Here is a 25,249-nt window from a genome sequence, read left to right as displayed (position 1 = left end):
AGTAGACTATTAGCATACTAATACAACTATTTCTCTGTTCGTCCAGGCCTCACTAAATCCCAGTCTGTACCTGGTGCTACTTCTTCACCTCTATCAGCAGAGATATGAAGAACTACTACAGCTGTCACACTCTCGAGACCGGATATCTGAGGTGAATACATTTGTATAAGTGCAAAAAAACAACAACTTAAAGCTGTTGCACTCACCCCGTGGGTGAAACGTTATTTCTTTATTACTTAACAAATGGAGGATATAATAAGAGATGGGTGGACCCCTGGATGTTTGGGTCCAGCAGGTTCAGCCAAATTTTGGGTTTGGGTACTATAACAGTACCCGAACCTAGACCCCATTCTCTTGAATGGGGGTTCGAACATCCAGTGTTTGTCATGCTGTCATTTGCATGACAGAGCGGCAAACACTGCTTCTGTTTGGTGGTAAAATCATTACCGCCGGTCAGACAGCCGCGGTTCCCACTCTGTCAAATGACAGCATGAGCCCGCAGCTGTGATCGGAGGTTAACAGTAGAGTCGGCTGATGGGACTACTGCTCCCATCACCCAACAGCTGCTACCACTAATAAGAGCGAGAGAATCAGCAGCTGATTGGAGTATTCATCAGCCCGCGCCTGCAGGCTGAATAAATAATTTGCAAAAAAAACCCGGCTTGGGATCCCTTGTATTTTTGATAAACAGCCAGGCAAAATTCATACAGTTAGGTCCATATATATTTGGACAGAGACAACATTTTTCTAATTTTGGTTATAGACATTACCACAATGAATTTTAAACAAAACAATTCAGATGCAGTTGAAGTTCAGACTTTCAGCTTTCATTTGAGGGTATCCACATTAAAACTGGATGAAGGGTTTAGGAGTTTCAGCTCCTTAACATGTGCCACCCTGTTTTTAAAGGGACCAAAAGTAATTGGACAGATTCAATAATTTTAAATAAAATGTTCATTTTTAGTACTTGGTTGAAAACCCTTTGCTGGCAATGACTGCCTGAAGTCTTGAACTCATGGACATCACCAGTTGCTGTGTTTCCTCCTTTTTGATGCTATGCCAGGCCTTCACTGCGGTGGTTTTCAGTTGCTGTTTGTTTGTGGTCCTTTCTGTCTGAAGTTTAGTCTTTAACAAGTGAAATGCATGCTCAATTGGGTTGAGATCAGGTGACTGACTTGGCCATTCAAGAATATTCCACTTCTTTGCTTTTTAAAACTACTGGGTTGCTTTGGCTTTATGTTTTGGGTCATTGTCCATCTGTAGTATGAAACGACGACCAATCAGTTTGGCTGCATTTGGCTGGATCTGAGCACACAGTATGTCTCTGAATTCCTCAGAATTCATTCAGCTGCTTCTGTCCTGTGTCACATCATCAACAAACACTAGTGACCCAGTGCCACTGGCAGCCATGCATGCCCAAGCCATCACATGCTTTGGATCATGAGCTGTACCACGCCTTCGCCACACTTTTCTCTTTCCATCATTCTGGTAGAGGTTGATCTTGGTTTCATCTGTCCAAAGAATGTTCTTCCAGAACTGTGCTGGCTTTTTTAGATGTTTTTTTAGCAAAGTCCAGTCTAGCCCTTTTATTCTTGATGCTTATGAGTGGCTTGCACGTGCAGTGAACCCTCTGTATTTCCTTTCATGCAGTCTTTTCTTTATGGTAGATTTGGATATTGATACGCCGACCTCCTGGAGAGTGTTGTTCACTTGGTTGGCTGTTGTGAAGGGGTTTCTCTTCACCATGGAGATTATTCTGTGATCATCCACCACTGTTGTCTTCCGTGGGCGCCCAGGTCTTTTTGCATTGATGAGTTCACCAGTGCTTTCTTTCTTTCTCAGGATGTACCAAACTGTAGATTTTGCCACTCCTAATATTGTAGCAATTTCTCGTATGGGTTTTTCTGTTTTTGCAGCTTAAGGATGGCTTGTTTCACCTGCATGGAGAGCTCCTTTGACCGCAAGTTTACTTCACAGCAAAACCTTCCAAATGCAAGCACCACACCTCAAATCAACTCCAGGCCTTTTTCTGCTTAATTGAGAATGACATAACGAAGGGATTGCCCACACCTGTCCATGAAATAGCCTTATAGTCAGTTGTCCAATTACATTTGGTCCCTTTAAAAACACGGTGGCATGTCTTAAGGAGCTGAAGCTCCTAAACCCTTCATCCAATTTTAATGTATATACCCTCAAATGAAAGCTGAAAGTCTGAACTTCAACTGCATCTGAATTGTTTTGTTTAAAATTCATTGTGGTAATGTCTATAACCAAAATTAGAAAAATGTTGTCTCTGTCCAAATATATATGGACCTAACTGTAGCTGGTGGCTGCAACCCTCAGCTGTCAGCTTTAGCAAGGCTGGTTATGAAAAATAGAGGGGTCCCCACGCTGTTTTTTAAAAAATTATTTAAATAAAAAAATTTAAAAAACGGCTTGGGGTCACCCACATTATTGACAACCAGCCAAGCTAAAGCAGACAGCTGGGGGCTGGTAAGGGGCCATGGACATTGCCCACCAACCTAAAAATAGCAGCCCGCAGCTGCCTAGAAAAGGCGCATATCTTAGATGCACCAATTCTGGTCCTTTGCCCAGATCTTCCCACTTGCCCTGTAGCGGCGGCAAGTGGGGTTATATTTTGAGGGGGTTGAAGTCACCTTTGTATTTTCTGGTGACATCAAGCCCATGGATTAGTAATAGAGAGGCGCCTATAAGACACCTATCCATTACTAATCCTATAGTTGTATGGTAAATAAACACATAGCCAGAATAAAATCCTTTTATTGAAATAATGAAGATTTCACCTGACAATGTGGATGACACGAGACGTCATTCACATCAATTAAAGAAGCAGGATGGCGATCAGCAGCCGGAAGGAGGGATGGAGAGGACCAAACCGACCGAATTACCATAAAGCGCTAGAGAACTTAAAAAGGCTTTTGGGGCTATACAGGGGGAGTCAGGGGGTTATAAAAGCATTTATGGAATGCAGCACAGGCGCTGAATAACGTGATAGTTTTAGTTGATATATGGCAAAACTGGTGACAGGTTCCCTTTATACAATGATATTTTTCATTCTCCATATGTTACTCCATTAATTTGATTGCAAAGATTTAGTCTATGTGCACATGTCCGGAATTGCTGTGGAAATGTCCGTTGCCATTCCGCAACTGTGCCACGAGTAAAACGTTTTCCCGCTAAACACTAGCGTTTTACAAGCGTAATTAACTTGCAGAATCCAACGCTTGGAAAACTGATTGACAGGTTGATCACACTTGTCAAACATAGTCGCATAATCGCGAGACTGCTACGTCATCACAGGTCATTGCTGCAAAGCATCCCTGGGAACGGGAGCATCGCGAGGAGCGGGAACGCTGCCGTGGACGCCGGAAGGTGAGAATATCACGATTTATTATTTTAATTCTTTTTTTTTACAGGTATATGGTTCCCAGGGCCTGGAGGAGAGTCTCCTCTCCTCCACCCTGGGTACCAACCGCACATGATCCGCTTACTTCCTGCATGGTGGGCATAGCCACAGGCGGAAAGTAAGCGGATCAATGCATTCCTATGTGTGCGGAATCCCCGCGATTCCGCACAAAAAATGAACATGCTGCGTTTTTTTCCGGAATGCAATTCCGCTGCGGAAAAAAATGCAATGTGCACAAAAATTTGCGGATTGCATTCTAATAATAGGATGCTTAATGTGTGCGTTTTTTTCGCAGTTTTATCACTTTTAAATATAGCAAAACAAACGCGAAAAATGCTGAACGTGTGCACACAGCCTTATAGTGTCGACTTACCTTCTTTTGTTTGCAAAAAAAAATAGCAATTTGACATCAATGAGCAGACTGTACAGACGGGACTTGAGTTTCCTGACATGTAACATTAATGTCATGTCCAAGACATGTATCTGTGTGTGATCTGTGAGGTTCTGTCTCCACAACTCCTAAATGGCTTCAGTTATCTTTTATGGATAAAATGATGCAACCACTGCAGAAGTTCAAACATAAAGGAAAGTTTTGCAGTCGCCAAGTAGGGAAAAAATAACTATGCATTTTCTAGCTTTTAACTTTGTAGCCTGAACTGATACGATTTACATGGACTGCTTTAAAGGTTTTGTCGGCAACTCGGACAACCCCTTTTGAATTCCTATGTTTCCCCCCAACAAAATAATAACATTAAGGCCTCGCTCATATCAGCGTATGAAAAATCGCTTCGATGTTCATCATGCAAAGTTGGACGAGTGTCTTTGTATGCCACTCCGTATGTCATGAATATCGTATGTCTTACAATTCTTTTTCTCGCCTAGCATCCATATTAAATGCACATACAAAGGTATGTGATATGTTTTTAACATCATCTTTTACATACTATGATGCTCTATGTAACTTAAAACTAGTTTACAAACTAATATAGCAATGTTATATAATGAGATAGATGAAAGAAAGATCTTAGATATCCTGTAGATATATAATTTCTAGTGATGAGAAAACGTACTCGGATGTTATCCGAGTATCTTGGGCGTGCTTGAATAATATATTTAAGTCCTTGCATGTGTTGAGGCTAACTACCACCGCAAAACATGCAGCCGCAGGGACTTGAATATATTATCCGAGCACGCCCAAGATACTCAGATAACACCCGATCATGTTCAGATAACACTCTCGCTCATAACTACCGCAGTAATTTTACAAGACCTGTAATTATAATAAACTTGCACCCTTTAGTGCAAGGGCCTTTTTTACCTATTAAATAAATAATTTTCTTATTTCAACAGCAAAGGTAAAGCAGACAGCTATGAGCTGATATTATCAGTCTGGGAAGGTTCAAGGTTATTGGGCCTTTCCCAACCTAAAAATACCAGCCCGCAGCCACCCCAGAATTGGCACATCACATTAAATGCACCAATTCTGACGCTTTGCCTGGTTCTTCCCGATTACACTGATGCATTGGCAATCAGCTTAGTGGTATTTGGGATTGATGTCAGCTGTGATTTGTCAAAAATCACACCCGACATCAAGCCTGGGGTAAGTAATGGAGAGGTGTTTATCAGACACCCCCTTTACTAATCCAACAGTTATCCATATAGTATAATGCCTCCACATAGCCCTCCAAATATTATAATAGCCCCCACATATCCCTCCTTATTGTATAATGCACCCCATGTATTAGTATTATTTTATTATTATTATACATTTTTATAGCTCCATTTATTCCATGGCGCTTTACATGCGAAAGAACCCCATAGTCCTCCATATAGTATAATGCACTCCCCATAGGTCTCCATATAACATAATGCACCCCGTAGTCCTCCATTTAGTATAATGCACTCCCCATATTCCTCCATATAGTATAATACACGTCCCATTGTCCTCCATATAGAATAATGCACCCCATAGTCCTCCATACAGCATAATGCACTCCCCATAGTCCTCCATATAGTATAATGGACTCCCATTCCTCCGTACAGCATAATGCACCCCATAGTTCTCCATATTGTATAATGCACTCCCCATAGTCCTCCATACAGTATAATGCACCCCATAATCCTCCATGCAGTATAATGCACCCCCCATATCCTCTATAATGTACACCCCATAGTCCTTCGGTGCTGGTGCTGTTCCAGCAGTTTTGGCACTGACTTTCCTGGGAATTGCGTAATATTGTGTTATGTGATCCCTGTGTCCATTCAGCACTGGCTTAACTCATTTCACTTTTGTACAAATCAAGACATCTGGATGAAGTGACAGAGCAACCACAGCTCTCACCTCCTCCAGATGTCAATTACGTCTGTAGGAGAGGATGGTGAAGCCAGTGCTGATATCACATGACATTACAATCCCCGGGAGAGTCAGTGCCAACACTGCTGGAATGCATCAGCACCTGAGATGAGTATAAGTGCTATTACTTTACTGGTAGGAAAAATAGAGATTCAAAAGGGGTTGTGCCTTTATTATTCACCAAAAGGAAATGGTGACATTGTTCACAATTTACATGTAAATTTTAGTCGTCTAAAGATGATGCTACTCACAAACTTCATTTCAACATACCCTTAGGTCACTTTCCCTTTTTGTCCTGGAGGATTAGTTGCCATTTTTGGTGCCAAATTCATCAAAATGGCACACGCACTTCATGAATTTGGTGCAAAGTAAAAACAAAATCATCTTTTTTCCTGTCTAAAGTCCCGATTTGACTGCAGGAAGTCCCAATTATGCAATTCCCTGAAGCATAATGGGGAACCGGAGGGAAATTGCACCAAATTTTGTGACTTTTAAAAAGTAGCAAAATCATCTGGAATTGCTAGACACAGTGGAAAACTAAAAAAATAGGCTTAAAAAAAGCATAAACAGAATAATGAATTAGGTGCAACCAAAAAAGGTGCAAAACTCACAAAACTAGGCACACAGGCAATGATGAATGGGGGCCTTGTCACACCGCAAAAATAAGTCTTTGAGAAGCTTCAAACCAAAATGGAACAGTGAGCCCAGGGGCCTTGCCAAGGTTCATCTAGTGCCCTAATTGCATGTTGATTATGTAGAGTTCTGGAAACTATAAGTAAGGATTAATACATTAAAGATGAACGTTTTATATGAATTAAAACCCGCCATGCAGACTAGATGGCTGTCGGCTGAACCACTGTTTGTCTGGCAGCCATCTTGGCAGCTCTTTCTGTTATACAGTGGAGCAAAGAAGTTATCAGTCAAGCAGGAGGAAGCCGTTATGAGGGGGAAATAGAGCCGGAGTGACAGAGGCTTCAGGTCTACCAAAGTCCTTCAGCCTCATTTGCATGTTAATCCAAACACTGATTTCTGAATAACGAAGCAAGGAACTGGCCATGAAAAGGTATTGGACTTGTCTTTGAAAGACCTACATGAGCATATAAATACTCTGAAGTGCTGCAGACAGATTCCCTTTAATGCGGCCAAAGAAACACACAGATAACGATATTACAAAAAGGTACAATATTCTATGAAAAAAATGGGGTTGAAATTCCTTTTTGAATTATATAAGAAAGTTGTGTTTTCACTATTGCAAGTGGATCTCAAGTAGAAAAACGACTCTTTCATTTTGTACAATCGGGGTGATCTTGACATACATTGTTTCAAGGCTTTGAGGCCCATCTAGGCCGCCTTCCAAATAACAGGTCAGGGAGTCTTCAGAAAAACTTTACACACATTTGATGATGAGTGCAAAAATGTTCTGCCGTGTCATTTATCTTGTTAAACAAAGAGAAAATCCGCCGTTACATTGACTTGCATTGAGCCTAGTCCGACGCTGCACTTGGGGCTATATAAATAATGGACTTATACATGTCAAACAAATCACCCTGCGGAGTATTTGTGTTTGAGCAGGAATTATACCTTCTTAGGACATGTTTATTCCCAGTATAGTGCCCCCCTATCAGCTAGTCAGACATCCACCTTCACAGCTGCAAGGTCTTCAATAAGGCCTCTTTCACACTTCCGTCTTTTCAGATCCGTCGCAATGAAAAAAACGGATCCTGCAAATGTGCCCGCAGGATCCGTTTTTTTCCCATAGACTTGTATTAGCGACGGATAGCCACACATCACATCCGTCATGCGACGGATCCGTCGTGTTTTGGCAGACCGTCGTCTGGAAAAAACGTTCAATGTAACGTTTTTTGTCTGCATCGGGAAAACGTGTCGCGATGGATCCTGAGGCATACATCGTTGAAGAGAATGGAAGACTATGGACGCAGGATTCGTCGTGACACGTCGTATGACGGAATCCAGCGCTGGAATCCGTTTTTTTACACTGAGCATGCTCAGAATCAGGAATTTGTAGCCAATTGGCCAGACAGGCCCCAAATCTATATAAACCTGGCCTCACCCCCAAATGTGCCAGCAAGACTCCTGCCAGCCTGAAGACGGCCAGCCAGTCAATATATTGGTTTCCCTATTTTCCAGTAGCCAATCACATTTGGGAGACTCCCATTTTTAGGCATGGAAAACGGATCCGTCAAAAAAACGGATGAAACGGATGGTAAAAACGGACAAAACGAATGCAACGGATCCAGTTTTTCGACGGAACCGTCTAGCAGATCCATCGAAATACTGGATGCGTTGCATCCGTTTTTCACTATTTTTGACGCATCCGTCGATACATCGCGCCGACGCATTGTGACAGATTAAAAAAACGGAAGTGTGAAAGTAGCCTAAGAAAACAAGGGGCACAATGGACTTCATTGGATTTGTTGCTAGGCCAAAAGTACTGCCTAGGAGGGCCGGGACATGCTGCTGCAATAAAGCTGAAGGATTATTATCGGCTGCACGTGTGCTGACCGAGTGTCTTCTGCGTGCTTGAAAATATGTTTTTGTCCCAGCGGCTGCATGTCTCGCCGGTGTTTGACAGCCACAACACATGCAGGGGTTACCTAACAAACAGGAAATCCATACATGTGTTGTGACTGTCGAACACCCGCGAGACATGTAGCCGCTGGGACACAAACATATTTTTCGAGCACGCCGAAGACACTCGGTCAGCACACGTGCATGCCCTGATAACACCTTGTCTGAGCACGTCCGCTCATCACTATTAGTAACTCTTGTATCTATATCTTTCTAAACTCCTCTGTCCTGATGATTACAGACCATGTCAAAAATGAGCTGACCTGAGAGGACTCCAGTTAAAGACAGATAAGTGAGTTACAAACTCCTTGTCAGAATGAGCTCACTGATGGATCCTCAATGATCTCATTCTGCACCCAGGCAGCCCCTAAAAGCCAAATGGTGCAAAATTTCTATTGAAATTCAATTGCAAAATTGATTTTTTTTAAACCAGACTTGTAAGCATTTCATTGATCTAAGTCTCTGAAAATGACCATATATGCCATAGGTTATAAAATATTATAGTATGAAACTCCCTTAAAATGGCAGGAATAGGGGACACTAGATGGTTTTCTGCAGACCCATGACTACAGTGATGCATTTGTATCATTGTCGATTGTTCCAGCATAGCTTCATCTAAAGTATCCTATTCCCGCTTACTTCAACAGATATAGGAGGGTGATCATCATCCAGGCAGCAGTAAAATAAGCTGGAACTGGTGATTTCCCACAAGAGTGGTAATAACAATGTGAGAATACAATTTACAGGCCACTTTTTGCTCATTCTGAACTATGTAATGATACCTGACGAGTGCAGAAGATATGGAAACTATGGGGGCCCAGACCAAAAGCTAGAAAGGAAATTCTCTTGGGGAGACTCACATCTACGCAAGATAAATTGACATGCTGGGGTCTGGAGAGATGCGCCGCATGTCCGTCTCTGCGGGTGAGGTGCGGGTGTCAGTGCATGCATAGTAGAGATGGGATTTCTTGAAATTCCATCTACTATGCTGTAACATCTGGCCACTGCTGGTTGGACGCTGTACAAATACACAGCAGACGACCCGCAGCGTTTACTGATTGTGGACACATACCCTAAGGGTATGTGTCCACGTTCAGGATTGCATCAGGATTTGGTCAGGATTTTCCATCAGTTTTTGTAATCCAAAACCAGGAGTGGGTGATAAATGCAGAAGTGGTGCATATGTTTCTATTATACTTTTCCTCTGATTGTTCCACTCCTGGTTTTGGCTTACAAATACTGATGAAAAATCCTGACCAAATCCTGATGCAATCCTGAACGTGGACACATACCCTTAGGCTGTGTGCACACATTGGCGATTTTTCGCCTTTTCCCCCCGTTTTTTTTGCTATAAAAACGTGAAAAAAACGTGTACATTATGCATCCCATCACTTAGAATGCATTCCGCAATTTTTGTGCACATGATGCGTTTTTTCTGCGAAAAAAATGCATCGCGGTAAAAAACGCAGCATGTTGATTAATTTTGAGGATTTTTTGCGGATTTCCCACTATATTATTGCATTGGAAACCTCCGGAAAAATCCACAAAAAACCCCACCAAAAACGCGGTAAAACATGGTAAAATTGCAGTAAAAACGCATGCGGATTTCTTGCAGAAAATGTCCGGTTTTGCACAGGAAATTTCTGCAAGAAATCCTGAACGTGTGCACATAGCCTTAGAGCGTTTGCTGTTTTTTTTTTTTTTTTTTTGCAGTATGCATTTTGTCTACAGTACATGTTTAATAAAGTTAGCTTTGTTCACCAAAAACGCAGCGAAAAACAACGTTGTGACATCCGCAGCTTTTTTTTAACTTTTTCATTGCTTTCTATGGGTGAAAAAAATTGCTGAAAGAAGTGATATGCTGCAGATTTAACCCCTTCACGACCTTGCCTTTTCTGTTTTTGCGTTCTCGTTTTTTGCTCCCCTCCTTCCCAGAGCCATAACTTTTTTATTTTTCCATCAATATGGCCATGTGAAGGCTTATTTTTTGTGGGACAAGTTGTACTTTTGAACGACATCATTGGTTTTAGCATGTCGTGTACTAGAAAATGGGAAAAAAATTCCAAGTGCGGAGAAATTGCAAAAAAAGTGCAATCCCACACTGTTTATTTGCTTTGCTTTTTTGCTAGGTTCACTAAATGCTAAAGCTGACCTGCCATTATGATTCTCCAGGTCATTACAAGTTCATAGACACCTAACATGTCTAGGTTATGTGTTATCTAAGTGGTAAAAAAATTCCAAACTTTGCTAAAAAAAAAAATTGTGCAATTTTCCAATACCTGTAGCGTCTCCATTTTTCGTGATCTGGGGTTGGGTGAGGGCTTATTTTTTGCGCGCCGAGCTGATGTTTTTAATGATACCATTTTGGTGCAGAAATGTTCTTTTGATCGCCCGTTATTACATTACATTACATTATTACATTTTAATGCAATGTCGCGGCGACCCAAAAAATGTAAATTCTGGAGTTTCAAATTTTTTTCTCGCTACACCGTTAAATGCCAGTTAAATGCCGCTGTCAGCATTTGACAGTGGCATTTAACTAGTTAATAGCGGCGGTTGAATCGCGATTTCACCCGCCGCTATTGCGCGCACATGTCAGCTGTTCAAAACAGCTGACATGTCCCGGCTTTGAGGTGGGCTCACCGCCAGAGCCCACATCAAAGCAGGGGATCCGACCTCCGCAGTAATAGTACGGCGGAGGTTGGGAAGGGGTTAAAAAAGGCTGCAGTGAAATTCAGACAGGAGAAAATAAAAGGGTGTGCAGGAGATTTCTGAAGATCTCAGCTTTTACTTGTGCTGTAAAATGTATAAACTTATTTGCACAAGAAAAAGCTGCAAAAATTCTGCATATGAACATGGCCAAAAGCTGCTTTTTAAAGCCCCAGCAAAACATAAGAGATTTCCGAAATCTCCTGCAGGTGCTTGTTTTTTTTCTGACTGAATTTCAGAACTGTAGCGCTTTTTAAATCGGTAGCGTGTCACTTCTTTCAGTGTGTTTTCACCCGTAGAAAGCAAAGAAAGACTGACCAAATACTGAGCGTGTGAACCTGGCCTTAAACATACTGAAGACAAAGCATCCTCACTCCAAAACAAAGCTGAAAAAAGTGTGAAGAACACCACAAAACAAGCTGAAAAACAGGTGTTTTCAAAGCAACATTTTTACTGCCAAAAGAAAAGGTTTTGGCTGCTGAAAAAATGATGCATGTGAACATAGTCTTAGGCTGTGTGCACACGATGCGGAATTTGTGTGGATCCGCAGCGGATTTTTCCGCGCAGAAACGCTGCAGTTCAGCACAGTAATTTAAAGTACAATGTAAATCAAACCGAAAAAAAAAAGCTGTGCAGATGGTACGGAAAAATCTGCACTGAATCTGCTGTGGATTGAAAAGAAGTGCATGTCACTTCTTTTCTGCGGAACAGCAGCGTTTCTGCACCCTTCCATTATAGAAATCCGCAGTGGTAAAAACCGCAGAAAATCCGAACAAAATCCGCATTAATTACGCATCAAAACTGCACAAAATCCGCGGCAAATCCGCACCTGTGGTTTCTGCCAGGAGATGTGGATTTTGTGCGGAAAATTCTGCACCCCAATCCGCAACATGTGCACATAGCCTTACTCTGAAACGCTATGGTTATCTGTGGTGTTACATAGGACTGCAGGTGACATCTACTACATTATCTGTACTCAGAGAGTTATCACTGTGTTACCTATGGAGTTACTTAGGACTGCAGGTGACATCTACTACATTATCTGTACTCAGAGAGTTATCACTGTGTTACCTGTGGAGTTACATAGGACTGCAGGTGACATCTACTACATTATCTGTACTCAGAGAGTTATCACTGTGTTACCTGTGGAGTTACATAGGACTGCAGATGACATCTACTACATTATCTGTACTCAGAGAGTTATCACTGTGTTACCTGTGGAGTTACATAGGACTGCAGATGACATCTACTACATTATCTGTACTCAGAGAGTTATCACTGTGTTACCTGTGGAGTTACATAGGACTGCAGGTGACATTTACTACATTATCTGTACTCAGAGAGTTATCACTGTGTTACCTGTGGAGTTACATAGGACTGCAGGTGACATCTACTACATTATCTGTACTCAGAGAGTTATCACTGTGTTACCTGTGGAGTTACATAGGACTGCAGGTGACATCTACTACATTATCTGTACTCAGAGAGTTATCACTGTGTTACCTGTGGTGTTACATAGGACTGCAGGTGACATCTACTACATTATCTGTACTCAGAGAGTTATCACTGTGTTATCTGTGGTGTTACATAGGACTGCAGGTGACATCTACTACATTATCTGTACTCAGAGAGTTATCACTGTGTTACCTGTGGAGTTACATAGGACTGCAGGTGACATCTACTACATTATCTGTACTCAGAGAGTTATCACTGTGTTATCTGCAGTGTTAAAAAAAAAAAATTAAGAGGGGGATGGGGGGCAACTCTTTGTCTTGGGGCTTGGGCCCCCAATCTTTTCTGACCCCAGCAACGCCCCTGCATACAGCTAATTGTGGCAGACCCATTGGCCGATATAAGGCCCCTAAATATGGGGGCCACAGTGTGATCACTGGCTCCAGGCCCCTCCACCAACTGTATCCGCATCCTGCTCATGTAATGTAACCTAAATGTTTGTGATTTTGCAATGTTAGCATTTGGCGCCCCACTTTAAATTTTTGCCTAGGGCCCCACTTTGTCTAAAACCGGCCCTGCACACCTGACTTAAACGAGTCATTAGCGTGACAATAAATTCTTGCAAATGCCAATAGCCTAAAGCCTCATTCAGACGTCCAATTTTCACATACATTTTCTATCTGTATTTTTGCTTACCATGTGTCTGAAAAAAAACTACAGTCTGGTTTTGAGCAAAATCATCCATATAAGTCCAGTCTCACACGTCAGTGTCTCAGGTACGTGTGGTGACAGTTTCCTCACGTACCGGAGACACTGACACACGTAGACACATAAAAATCAATGCATCTTTTCAGATGTCATTGATTTTTTGCGGACCGTGTCTCTGTGTGCCAAACACGGAGACATGTCAGTGTTCGTGGGAGCGCACGGATTACACGGACCCATTAAAGTCAATGGGTCCGTGTAAAACACATACCGCACACGGACATTGTCCGTGTGCAGTCCGTGTGCCGTGCAGGAGACAGCGCTACATTGAGCGCTGTCCCCCCCCACTGGTGCTGAAGCCGCGATTCATATGTTCCTTGCAGCAGCGTTTGCTGTAGAGAAGATATGAATATTAGTGTTTAAAATGCAGATCCAGGTACTCTCCTGGCCGCAGCGTCTCCTGTATGCGGTCACGTGGGGCCGCCGATTAAAATCATGAATATGTGGCTCCGCCTCCCAAAGGGGCGGAGCTGCATAGTCAGTACTGTAAATGAGCGGCCCCACGTGACCGCATACAGGAGGCGATGCGGCCAGGAGAGGAAGCTGCGGCGAGGGATCCGGAACCTAGGTGAGTATTTTAATCACAGCGGGGACGGCGCACAGGGGGTGGGAGGGGGGGCACCTGGATCTGCATTTTAAACACTAATATTCATATGTTCCCTGCAACAAACGCTGCTGCAGGGAACATATGAATCGCAGCTTCAGCACCAGATGCTGGTACGTGTGGTACCCAGCACCATGCATGTGGTACCCAGTGGGCACACGGGCGGCACACGTGTGCCGCACGTGTGCCACACTGATGTACCACAGAAACGTAGGGGCACACGGACACGGATAATTCCGGTACCGATTTTTTCCGGTACCGGAATTATCTGGACGTGTGGGACAGCCCTCAGATTGTATGGGGTAGGAGACGTTTTGTGCTTTTTTTTGGCTTGCGAGAAACTCACTGATGGTAAAAACTGACACAATGACCAAGCACTGGTAGAAATCGGTCATTGCTTTCACCTTCATGGAAAAAACCCGACATCTGAATGATGCCTTAGAGCTAGGTGCACAATACCAGTAATTGTGAGCTGTCGGTTATGGAACACTGATGTAAAAGGTCATGTGCACACGTTGCGTTTTTGCCACATTTTGTCCCAAATGTTTTTCCACCAGAAGCGCAGCATTTTACTGTACCAGCAAAGTGACTTCTGAAATCTAATATATACATTGCTTATGTTTTCCTTGCAGAGTTGAAGCAGTGTCATATCTCCAGCATGTCAATTCATTCAGCGTTTTTCATCCATTCTAATGACTGGGGAAAAAAGCACTATTTTTATGCAGCGTTTTTCCTGCCAAGAGACCTGTTTTGCTGCAGAAATGTCTGCATAAATACTGAACGTGGGCACATACCCTAACATATCTTTCTTTTCTTTATTTTAAAGCTGTCAAGAAGATTTTTACATTTGGGCTTAGGAAGACGTGAACGTAGGTTTAGTATTTTCACCCTCTTCTTTCATAGACTGGATTATTACATTTCATTCTGACATTGCAAAATAATTCTCTTTCTTCAGATGCAAGAGACGATGAGCAGAACTCCTAAATTCCATTTTACACGAACCAATATCTAATATTCCGGTGCTTAGAAGTCTCATCAAGATCCTACTGCATTTACCTGTCACTGTCAACCGCTTCATAGATTTGTACACTGACATTTCATGATAAAGAATGGTTACTTAAAACACAATATAGACTACATACTTTAGTCCTGATAGGGCCGGTGTACTTACTATTAAAAATCCATGTCAGATCCTCCTTCCTACATATATTACCAAAGAGCATTACATCTACTTTTCAGTTCTGGCAAATAAAAGTAACTGACATGCAAAGTAAAAGTTAACGAATGATGTCTACAATGCAGTTGAAGAGGATTTATATTAGAAGCGACAAAAAAAAAACATTTGTAATGATGATTCACACAAAGCTGAGCAACAAAAAAGCTCTTTGTAACAGATAAGTCGCAGTAGGCTGTGCAGTACAGTTCACTTACAACAAGGGCTTCAATATGGAACACTAATATAATTATCGCTAATGACTCATAACTAGGCTATAATTTCATTTTTTTATATGGCCTCTTTATACTGTCTGATCCTGCGTGCTTCCTTCCTTTTGTATGCTTCTACTTGCTAACCTAATAAACATATGTGTGCAGTCTGTAAGATCCATGTATACATATACGGTAGATCTGCATAGGTGATGTAGACTCAAAATGGAAGGATATTTTCAATCAAGACTTTTTCTAAAGTACATTGGCGACATAAAAATTGGCTGCAAATGTAAACATAGCTTCTAAAGGGTTCTTGTAAAAACAAGCAAATTTGCAATATACTTCTGATTTCAAGAGTAGAAGGATTCTTAATTTCATAGTTTTCTGATCAGGTGCTGGCCATCTCAGCAGTCTATCAGATTTCCTAGGTAAGGAGCACAGCGCTTACAAGCTCCATCCTATACAGCTTTTAATCACTTTTAATCACTGAAGCTGGCTGGACCGTGGGATCAAAATGCATCAGCTTCAAAGCCCCTGCGGGTTGGTGATGTTGCAAAGGCACAGCTGCCTCTGCTTGTATCATCAGACAGCGCGTAGTTCGGGCCAGTGACACAACTATGTTACAAGCCCGACTTGTCAATACACAGTATTTATCAAAAAATTCCAGATGATTGACAGGTCATAGTTGTGCCACTGGCTCGACTTGTTAATCATCTGGAATTTTTGGATAAACACTGTGCATATTCCTTAAAACTAGTACTAACTAAGTCAGAATTCACTGTGATAAATTACTGCAGGACCTGTTTTAGGCTTTATGTAAAATGCATTTATGGTATACATTTTTTATTCTTTTTTTTCTGCAGAATTACAATGAGCTAAGTGCAAAAAACATTTGAATTGGAATATTCGATACATCTGGCCAATGATTTTCTTACTGAAGCTGTTTTTCCGCTGAGCTGGATAGTGCTGCAGGCTTTGTACATGTACTCAATAGAAATCAATGGCAACGTCAAAGTAGACACTCAAAGTTATTTTTTGGGGATATGTTGGCGGCTCTGTATTTCTTTACTACAGCAATAATTTTGTGAAAGAATGACTAAGGCTATGTTCACATTTACGTTTAGATATTCCATTTGTCCGTTCAGTTTTTGGGAACAGGCAAAGAATTAATTCCCAAAACTGTCTGTCACAGAAACGGTGCAAACAGAAGCAGAGGGTCCCCTTGATTATTATGGGATCCATCTGGGTTCCACTTTGTATGTTTTTTAGAATTCAATTAAAGGTGCAGCATGCAGAGCTTTTTTCCTGTTCTAAAAACTGAAACAATAGAGGTGTCAACGTAGCCTAACTGAAATATGCGTATTAAGTATATTCAGTAATACCAACCATAACCAGAACTGAAGGGTGTGAATACTTACAGGAGAGTTACTCATAAAACATTCTCTATTTAAAAAAATTATAACCAAGAATTTGAAATCATTATAAGCGCTGTTAACAACGTGAAAATTAGTGTGGGTTGAAGTGTAAAATGATCACTTACTGATAAGTAAAAAGGTGTTTGTAAATTAATGTGAGTATTAGTACCGTCCATCTGATGTAAATATAAAATAGTATGGTTTTTTTTTTTTAATGCTGGAAGTGTATCGCCATCTAGTGATTATATTATGAACTCTACAACTAACAAGTATATATCTATGTTGGATGGGGGTAGATGTCTGTATCAAATCTGGTGCAAAGCAAAAGTGAAGTAGCAACCAATCAGGTCACTGCTTTCATTTTTAAGAGGGTCTCTGCTCAAAACAATAAAGGAAACACTTAAACGATACAATGTAACCCCAAGTCAATCAGATTTCTGTGAAATCATCCTGTCCAGTTATGACGCAACACCGATTGTGAATCAGTTTCTCCTGCTGTTGTGCAAATGGAACAGGTAGAAATGATTGGCAATTAGCAAGACAACCCCTTTAACCTCTTAGTGACAGAGCCAATTTGGTACTTAATGACCAGGCCAATTTTTGCAATTCTGACCACTGTCACTTTATGAGGTTATAACTCTGGAACGCTTCAACGGATCCCGCTGATTCTGAGACTGTTTTTTCGTGACATATTGTACTTCATGTTAGTGGTAACATTTCTTCGATATTACTTGCGATTATTTATGTAAAAAACGGAAATATGGCGAAAATTTTTAAAATTTTGCAATTTTCAAACTTTGTATTTTTATGCCCTTAAATCAGAGAGATATGTCACGAAAAATAGTTAATAAATAACATTTCCCACATGTCTACTTTACATCAGCACAATTTTGGAAACAAAACTTTTTTTTGTTAGGGAGTTATAAGGGTTAAAAGTTGACCAGCAATTTCTCATTTTTACAACACCATTTTTTTTAGGGACCACATCACATTTGAAGTCATTTTGAGGGGTCTATATGATAGAAAATAATGAAGTGTGACACCATTCTAAAAACTACACCCCTCAAGGTTCTCAAAACCACATTCAAGAAGTTTATTAACCCTTTACGTGCTTCACAGGAACTGAAACAATGTGGAAGGAAAAAATGAACATTTAACTTTTTTTTGCAAACATCTTAATTCAGAACCATTTTTTTTATTTTCACAAGTGTAAAAACAGAAATGTAACCATACATTTTGTTATGCAATTTCTCCTGAATACGCCAATACCCCATATGTGAGGGTAAACCACTTTTTGGGCGCACCGCAGAACTTAGAAGTGAAGGAGCGCCGTTTGACTTTTTCAATGCAGAATTGGCTGGAATTGAGATCGGACGCCATGTCACGTTTAGAGAGCCCCTGATGTGCCTAAACAGTGGAAACTCCCCACAAGTGACACCATTTTGGAAACTAGACCCCTTAAGGAACTTATCTAGATGTGTGGTGAGCACTTTGAACCCCCAAGTGCTTCACAGAAGTTTATAACGTAGAGCCGTGAAAATAAAAAATCGCTTTTGTTTACACAAAAATGATCTTTTCGCCCACAAATTCTTATTTTCACAAGGGTAACAGGAGAAATTAGACCACAAAAGTTGTTGTGCGATTTCTCCTGAATACGTCGATACCCCATATGTGAGGGTAAACCACTGTTTGGGCGCACCGCAGAGCTTGGAAGTGAAGGAGCGCCGTTTTACTTTTTCAATGTAGAATTGGCTGGAATTGAGATTGGACGCCATGTCACGTTTGGAGAGCCCCTGATGTGCCTAAACAGTGGAAACCCCCCACAAGTGACACCATTTTGGAAACTAGACCCCTTAAGGAACTTATCTAGATGTGTGGCCAGCACTTTGAACCCCCATGTGCTTCACAGAAGTTTATAACGTAGAGCTGTGAAAAAAAAAATTGCATTTTTTCTACAAAAATGATCTTTTTGCCCACAAATTTTTATTTTCACAAGGGTAACAGGAGAAATAGGGGGATTCGGGGACCCTAGCATACTCACCTAGGGCTAGGGGTAGGGTTAGGGTTAGGGCTAGGGTTAGGGTTTCGGTATGTGCACACGTATTCTGGTCCTCTGCGGATTTTTCCACTGCGGATTTGATAAATCCGCAGTGCTAAACCGCTGCGGATTTATGGCGGATTTACCGCGGTTTTTCTGCGCATTTCACTGCGGTTTTACAACTGCGATTTTCTATTTGAGCAGTTGTAAAACCGCTGCGGAATCCGCACAAAGAAGTGACATGCTGTGGAATGTAAACCGCTGCGTTTCCGTGCAGTTTTTCCGCAGCATGGGCACAGCGATTTTTGTTTCCCGTAGGTTTACATTGAACTGTAAACTCATGGGAAACTGCTGCGGATCCGCAGCGTTTTCCGCAGCGTGTGCACATACCTTTAGAATTAGGCTATGTGCACACGGTGCGGATTTGGCTGCGGATTCGCAGCAGTGTTCCATCAGGTTTACAGTACCATGTAAACATATGGAAACCAAATCCGCTGTGCCCATGGTGCAGAAAATACCACGCGGAAACGCTGCGTTGTATTTTCCGCAGCATGTCAATTCTTTGTGCGGATTCCGCAGCGTTTTACACCTGTTCCTCAATAGGAATCCGCAGGTGAAATCCGCACAAAAAACACTGGAAATCCGCGGAAAATCCGCAGGTAAAACGCAGTGCCTTTTACCCGCGGATTTTTCAAAAATGGTGCGAAAATATCTCACACGAATCCGCAACGTGGGCACATAGCCTTAGGGTTAGGGTTGGAATTAGGGTTGTGGTTATGGTTAGGGGTGTGTTGGGGTTAGGGTTGTGGTTAGGGGTGTGTTGCGGTTAGGGTTGTGTTTAGGGTTATGGCTACAGTTGGGATTAGGGTTAGGGGTGTGTTGGGGTTAGTGTTGGAGGTAGAATTGAGGGGTTACCACTGTTTAGGCACATCAGGGGTCTCCAAACGCAACATGGCGCCACCATTGATTCCAGCCAATCTCGTATTCAAAAAGTCAAATGGTGCTCCCTCACTTCCGAGCCCTGACGTGTGCCCAAACAGTGGTTTACCCCCACATATGGGGTACCAGCATACTCAGGACAAACTGCGCAACAATTACTGGGGTCCAATTTCTCCTGTTACCCTTGTGAATCAAAAAAAATGCTTGCTAAAACATAATTTTTGAGGAAAGAAAAATGATTTTTTATTTTCACGGCTCTGCGTTGTAAACGTCTGTGAAGCACTTGGGGGTTCAAAGTGCTCACCACATATCTAGATAAGTTCCTTGGGGGGTCTAATTTCTAAAATGGGGTCACTTGTGGGGGTTTCTACTGTTTAGGCACACCAGGGGCTCTGCAAACGCAACGTGACACCCGCAGACCATTCCATCAAAGTCTGCATTTCAAAAGTCACTACTTCCCTTCTGAGCCCCGACGTGTGCCCAAACAGTGGTTTACCCCCACTCATGGGGTATCAGCGTACTCAGGAGAAACTGGACAACAACTTTTGGGGTCCAATTTCTCCTGTAACCCTTGGGAAAATAAAAAATTCTGGGCTAAATAATTATTTTTGAGGAAAGAAAACGTATTTATTATTTTCACGGCTCTGCATTATAAACTTCTATGAAGCACTTGGGGGTTCAAAGTGCTCACCACACATCTAGATAAGTTCCTTTCGGGGTCTAGTTTCCAAAATGCGGTCACTTGTGGGGGGTTTCTACTGGTAAGCCACATCAGGGGCTCTGCAAACGCAACGTGACGCCCACAGAGCATTCCATCAAAGTCTGCATTTCAAAACGTCACTACTTCACTTCCGAGCCTCGGCATGTGCCCAAACAGTGGTTTACCCCCACATATGGGGTATCAGCGTACTCAGGAGAAACTGGACAACAACTTTTGGGGTCCAATTTCTCCTGTAACCCTTGGGAAAATAAAAAATTCTGGGCTAAATAATTATTTTTGAGGAAAGAAAACGTATTTATTATTTTCACGGCTCTGCATTATAAACTTCTATGAAGCACTTGGGGGTTCAAAGTGCTCACCACACATCTAGATAAGTTCCTTTGGGGGTCTAGTTTCCAAAATGGGGTCACTTGTGGGGGGTTTCTACTGTTAAGCCACATCAGGGGCTCTGCAAACGCAACGTGACGCCCACAGAGCATTCCATCAAAGTCTTCCGAGCCCCGGCATGTGCCCAAACAGTGATTTACCCCCACATATGGGGTATCAGCGTACTCAGGAGAAACTGGACAACAACTTTTGGGGTCAAATTTCTCCTGTTACCCTATAAACTTCTGTGAAGCACTTGGGGGTTCAAAGTCCTCACCACACATCTAGATTAGTTCCTTTGGGGGTCTAGTTTCCAAAATGGTGTCATTTCTTGGGGATCTCCAATGTTTAGGCACACAGGGGCTCTCCAAACGTGACATGGTGTCCGCTAATGATTGGAGCTAATTTTCCATTTAAAAAGCCAAATGGCGTGCCATCCCTTCCGAGCCCTGCCGTGCGCCCAAACAGTGGTTTACCCCCACATATTGGGTATCTGCGTACTCAGGACAAACAGGACAACAATATTTGAGGTCCAATTTCTCCTATTATCCTTGGCAAAATAGGAAATTCCAGGCTAAAAAATCATTTTTGAGGAAAGAAAAATTATTTTTTATTTTCATGGCTCTGCGTTATAAACTTCTGTGAAGCACCTGGGGGTTTAAAGTGCTCAATATGCATCTAGATAAGTTCCTTGGGGGGTCTAGTTTCCAAAATGGGGTCACTTGTGGGGGAGCTCCAATGTTTAGGCACACAGGGGCTCTCCAAACGCGACATGGTGTCCGCTAACAATTGGAGCTAATTTTCCATTCAAAAAGTCAAATGGCGCGCCTTCCCTTCCGAGCCCTGCCGAGTGCCCAAACAGTGGTTTACCCCCACATATGAGGTATCGACGTACTCGGGAGAAATTGCCCAACAAATTTTATGATCCATTTTACCCTACTGCCCATGTGAAAATGAAAAAATTGAGGCGAAAAGAATTTTTTTGTGAAAAAAAAGTACTTTTTCATTTTTACAGATCAATTTGTGAAGCACCTGAGGGTTTAAAGTGCTCACTAGGCATCTAAATAAGTTCCTTGGGGGGTCTAGTTTCCAAAATGGGGTCACTTGTGGGGGAGCGCCAATGTTTAGGCACACAGGAGCTCTCCAAACGCGACATGGTGTCCGCTAACGATGGAAATAATTTTTCATTCAAAAAGTCAAATGGCGCTCCTTCCCTTCCGAGCCTTACCATGTGCCCAAACAGTGGTTTACCCCCACATGTGAGGTATTGGTGTACTCAGGAGAAATTGCCCAACACATTTTAGGATCCATTTTATCCTGTTGCCCATGTGAAAATGAAAAAATTGAGGCTAAAAGAATTTTTTTGTGAAAAAAAAGTACTTTTTCATTTTTACGGATTAATTTGTGAAGCACCTGGGGGTTCAAAGTGCTCACTATGCATCTAGATAAGTTCCTTGGGGCGTCTAGTTTCCAAAATGGGGTCACTTGTGGGGGAGCTCCAATTTTTAGGCACACGGGGGCTCTCCAAACGTGACATGGTGTCCGCTAAAGAGTGGAGCCAATTTTTGATTCAAAAAGTCAAATGGCACTCCTTCCCTTCCAAGCCCTGCCGTGCGCCCAAACAGTGGTTTACCCCCACATATGAGGTATCAGCGTACTCAGGACAAATTGGACAACAACTTTCGTGGTTCAGTTTCTCCTTTTACCATTGGGAAAATAAAAAAATTGTTGCTAAAAGATAATTTTTGTGACTAAAAAGTTAAATGTTCATTTTTTCCTTCCATGTTGCTTCTGCTGCTGTGAAGCACCTGAAGGGTTAATAAACTTCTTGAATGTGGTTTTGAGTACCTTGAGGGGTGCAGTTTTTAGAATGGTGTCACTTTTGGGTATTTTCAGCCATATAGACCCCTCAAACTGACTTCAAATGTGAGGTGGTCCCTAAAAAAAATGGTTTTGTAAATTTCGTTGTAAAAATGACAAATCGCTGGTCAAATTTTAACCCTTATAACTTCCTAACAAAAAAAAATTTTGTTTCCAAAATTGTGCTGATGTAAAGTAAACATGTGGGAAATGTTATTTATTAACTATTTTGTGTCACATATCTCTCTGGTTTAACAGAATAAAAATTCAAAATGTGAAAATTGCGAAATTTTCAAAATTTTCGCCAAATTTCCATTTTTATCACAAATAAACGCAGAATTTATTGACCTAAATTTACCACTAACATGAAGCCCAATATGTCACGAAAAAACAATCTCAGAACCGCTAGGATCCGTTGAAGCGTTCCTGAGTTATTACCTCATAAAGGGACACTGGTCAGAATTGCAAAAAGCGGCAAGGTCTTTAAGGTCAAAATAGGCTGGGTCATGAAGGGGTTAAAAAGAGATCGCGTTTTTTTTTTTTCTTTTGCGATCGCCGGTAAACGGTTAATTACCGGCGATTGCAAATGCGGAGTGGGTTAAAAAACCCCCGAATCATGTTCTCTGGGGTCTCGGCTACCCTCGGCAGCCGAGACCCCGGAGAAAATCGGCCTCTGGGGGGCGCTATTGACTTTTTCCACAGCGCCGTTAATTAACGGCGCTGTGGTTTAAGTACCCTTAGCGGCCGCCGTTAAAAGGCGTATCGGCGGTCGCTAAGGGGTTAAAGGAGTGGTTTTGCAGGGGGTGACCACAGACCATTTCTCTGTTCTCATCTTTTTTTTCCCAGTTGATTTGGTTACTTTTGCATTTTGTCACTGCTCTCACCTGTAGAGGTACTGTACAGTAGCATGAGGCAATGTCTACAACTAGAGATGAGCTAGCATCTTCGGCTCCCTCCTTATTCTGCAAGCTACAGCGCTTACCAAATAAGCTGCATATGGAACCCGGCTAACTGGAGCGCTCTGATAATCAGCTCTTCTGAGCCACAGCTACATGTGTCGCGGCTCTGTGACAGGCACAACACATGCATTGATAGCCTGTTTGTTGGGCTCTCCATGTATGTGTTGTGCCTGTCACACAGCCACGACACATGCAGCTGCGGCTCGGAGCAGCTGATTATTGGAGCGCTCCAGTTAGCCGGCTTCCCAATGCAGCTTATTCAGTAAGTGCAGCTTATTCGGTAAGCGCTATAGCTTGCCGAATAAGGAGGGAGCCGAAGATATTCACTCATCTCTATCTACAACCCACAGACGTTGCTCGGGTAGTGCAGCTCATCCAGGATGGCACATCAATGCTAGCTGCAGGGCCGTATTTAGAGTTTCTGCTGCCCTAGGCACTTTTAGTGCTGCCTCCCACTTTGGTGAGTAAGACACTATCGGCAGTCGCCTTTTGCATCAGATCGGCAGTTTTTCTGCATCTGCCGCGTACCGGATCACTTACGGCAACACTGCGTTCAACCTCATTCATTCCCTATGGGATTTGTGGCACTTGCCATGATCTGGCAAATGCGGTACCATACCTCCCAACTTATGAAAAAGGGAAGGAGTTATGAAGTTTGCAAATTTTAGGCCACACCTCTGACCACACCCATTTCACAACTAGTCACACCCATATCCACGTCCCAACCACAGCCATTTAGCACTGCTGATCACACTGTTTTATATCCAATAATTATAAACAAAAAAAATATGGCCACACAGTGCTCCATACTGTATAATGGCCACACATGATGCTCAATACTGTATAATGGCCATTGGCCACACATGATGCTCCATCCTGTATAACGGCCACACATGATGCTCCATCCTGTATAACGGCCACACATGATGCTCCATCCTGTATAACGGCCACACATGATGCTCCATCCTGTATAACGGCCACACATGATGCTCCATCCTGTATAACGGCCACACATGATGCTCCATCCTGTATAACGGCCACACATGATGCTCCATCCTGTATAACGGCCACACATGATGCTCCATCCTGTATAATGGCCACACAATGCTCCATACTGTATAATGGCCGCACGTGATGCTCCATACTGTATAATGACCACACATGATGCTCAATACTGTATAATGACCGCACATGATGCTCCATACTGTATATTGGCAGCACATGATGCTCCATACTGTATAACGGCCACACATGATGCTCCATCCTGTATAACGGCCACACATGATGCTCCATACTGTATAATGGCCACACATGATACTCCATCCTGTATAATGGCCACACAATGCTCCATACTGTATAATGGCTCCATATGATGCTCAATACTGTATAATGGCCACACAATGCTCCATCCTGTATAACGGCCACACATGATGCTCCATCCTGTATAACGGCCACACATGATGCTCCATCCTGTATAACGGCCACACATGATGCTCCATCCTGTATAATGGCCACACAATGCTCCATACTGTATAATGGCCGCACGTGATGCTCCATACTGTATAATGACCACACATGATGCTCAATACTGTATAATGACCGCACATGATGCTCCATACTGTAT

At 42.4% G+C, this 25,249-nt stretch overlaps 1 protein-coding gene across 1 annotated transcript in view; it reads left to right on the top strand.

Moving 5' to 3' along the window:
• MARCHF10 (membrane associated ring-CH-type finger 10) overlaps window positions 1-15,499 on the top strand; it is a 93,141-nt gene extending 77,642 nt beyond the window's left edge. The window contains exons 9-11 of the mRNA XM_069751345.1: window positions 47-151; window positions 14,726-14,768; window positions 14,855-15,499. Of these exons, the coding sequence (XP_069607446.1) occupies window positions 47-151; window positions 14,726-14,768; window positions 14,855-14,883 (177 nt within the window). The 3' untranslated portion in view covers window positions 14,884-15,499. The remainder of the gene's footprint in view (window positions 1-46; window positions 152-14,725; window positions 14,769-14,854) is intronic.
• Window positions 15,500-25,249: the final 9,750 nt, after the last annotated feature.

This window comes from Ranitomeya imitator, chromosome 2, assembly GCF_032444005.1.
Source record: "Ranitomeya imitator isolate aRanImi1 chromosome 2, aRanImi1.pri, whole genome shotgun sequence".
NCBI classification, from domain to species: domain Eukaryota; kingdom Metazoa; phylum Chordata; class Amphibia; order Anura; family Dendrobatidae; genus Ranitomeya; species Ranitomeya imitator.
Note: the sequence above shows the minus strand (reverse complement) of the source record. Positions and strands in the feature narration are given on the sequence as shown.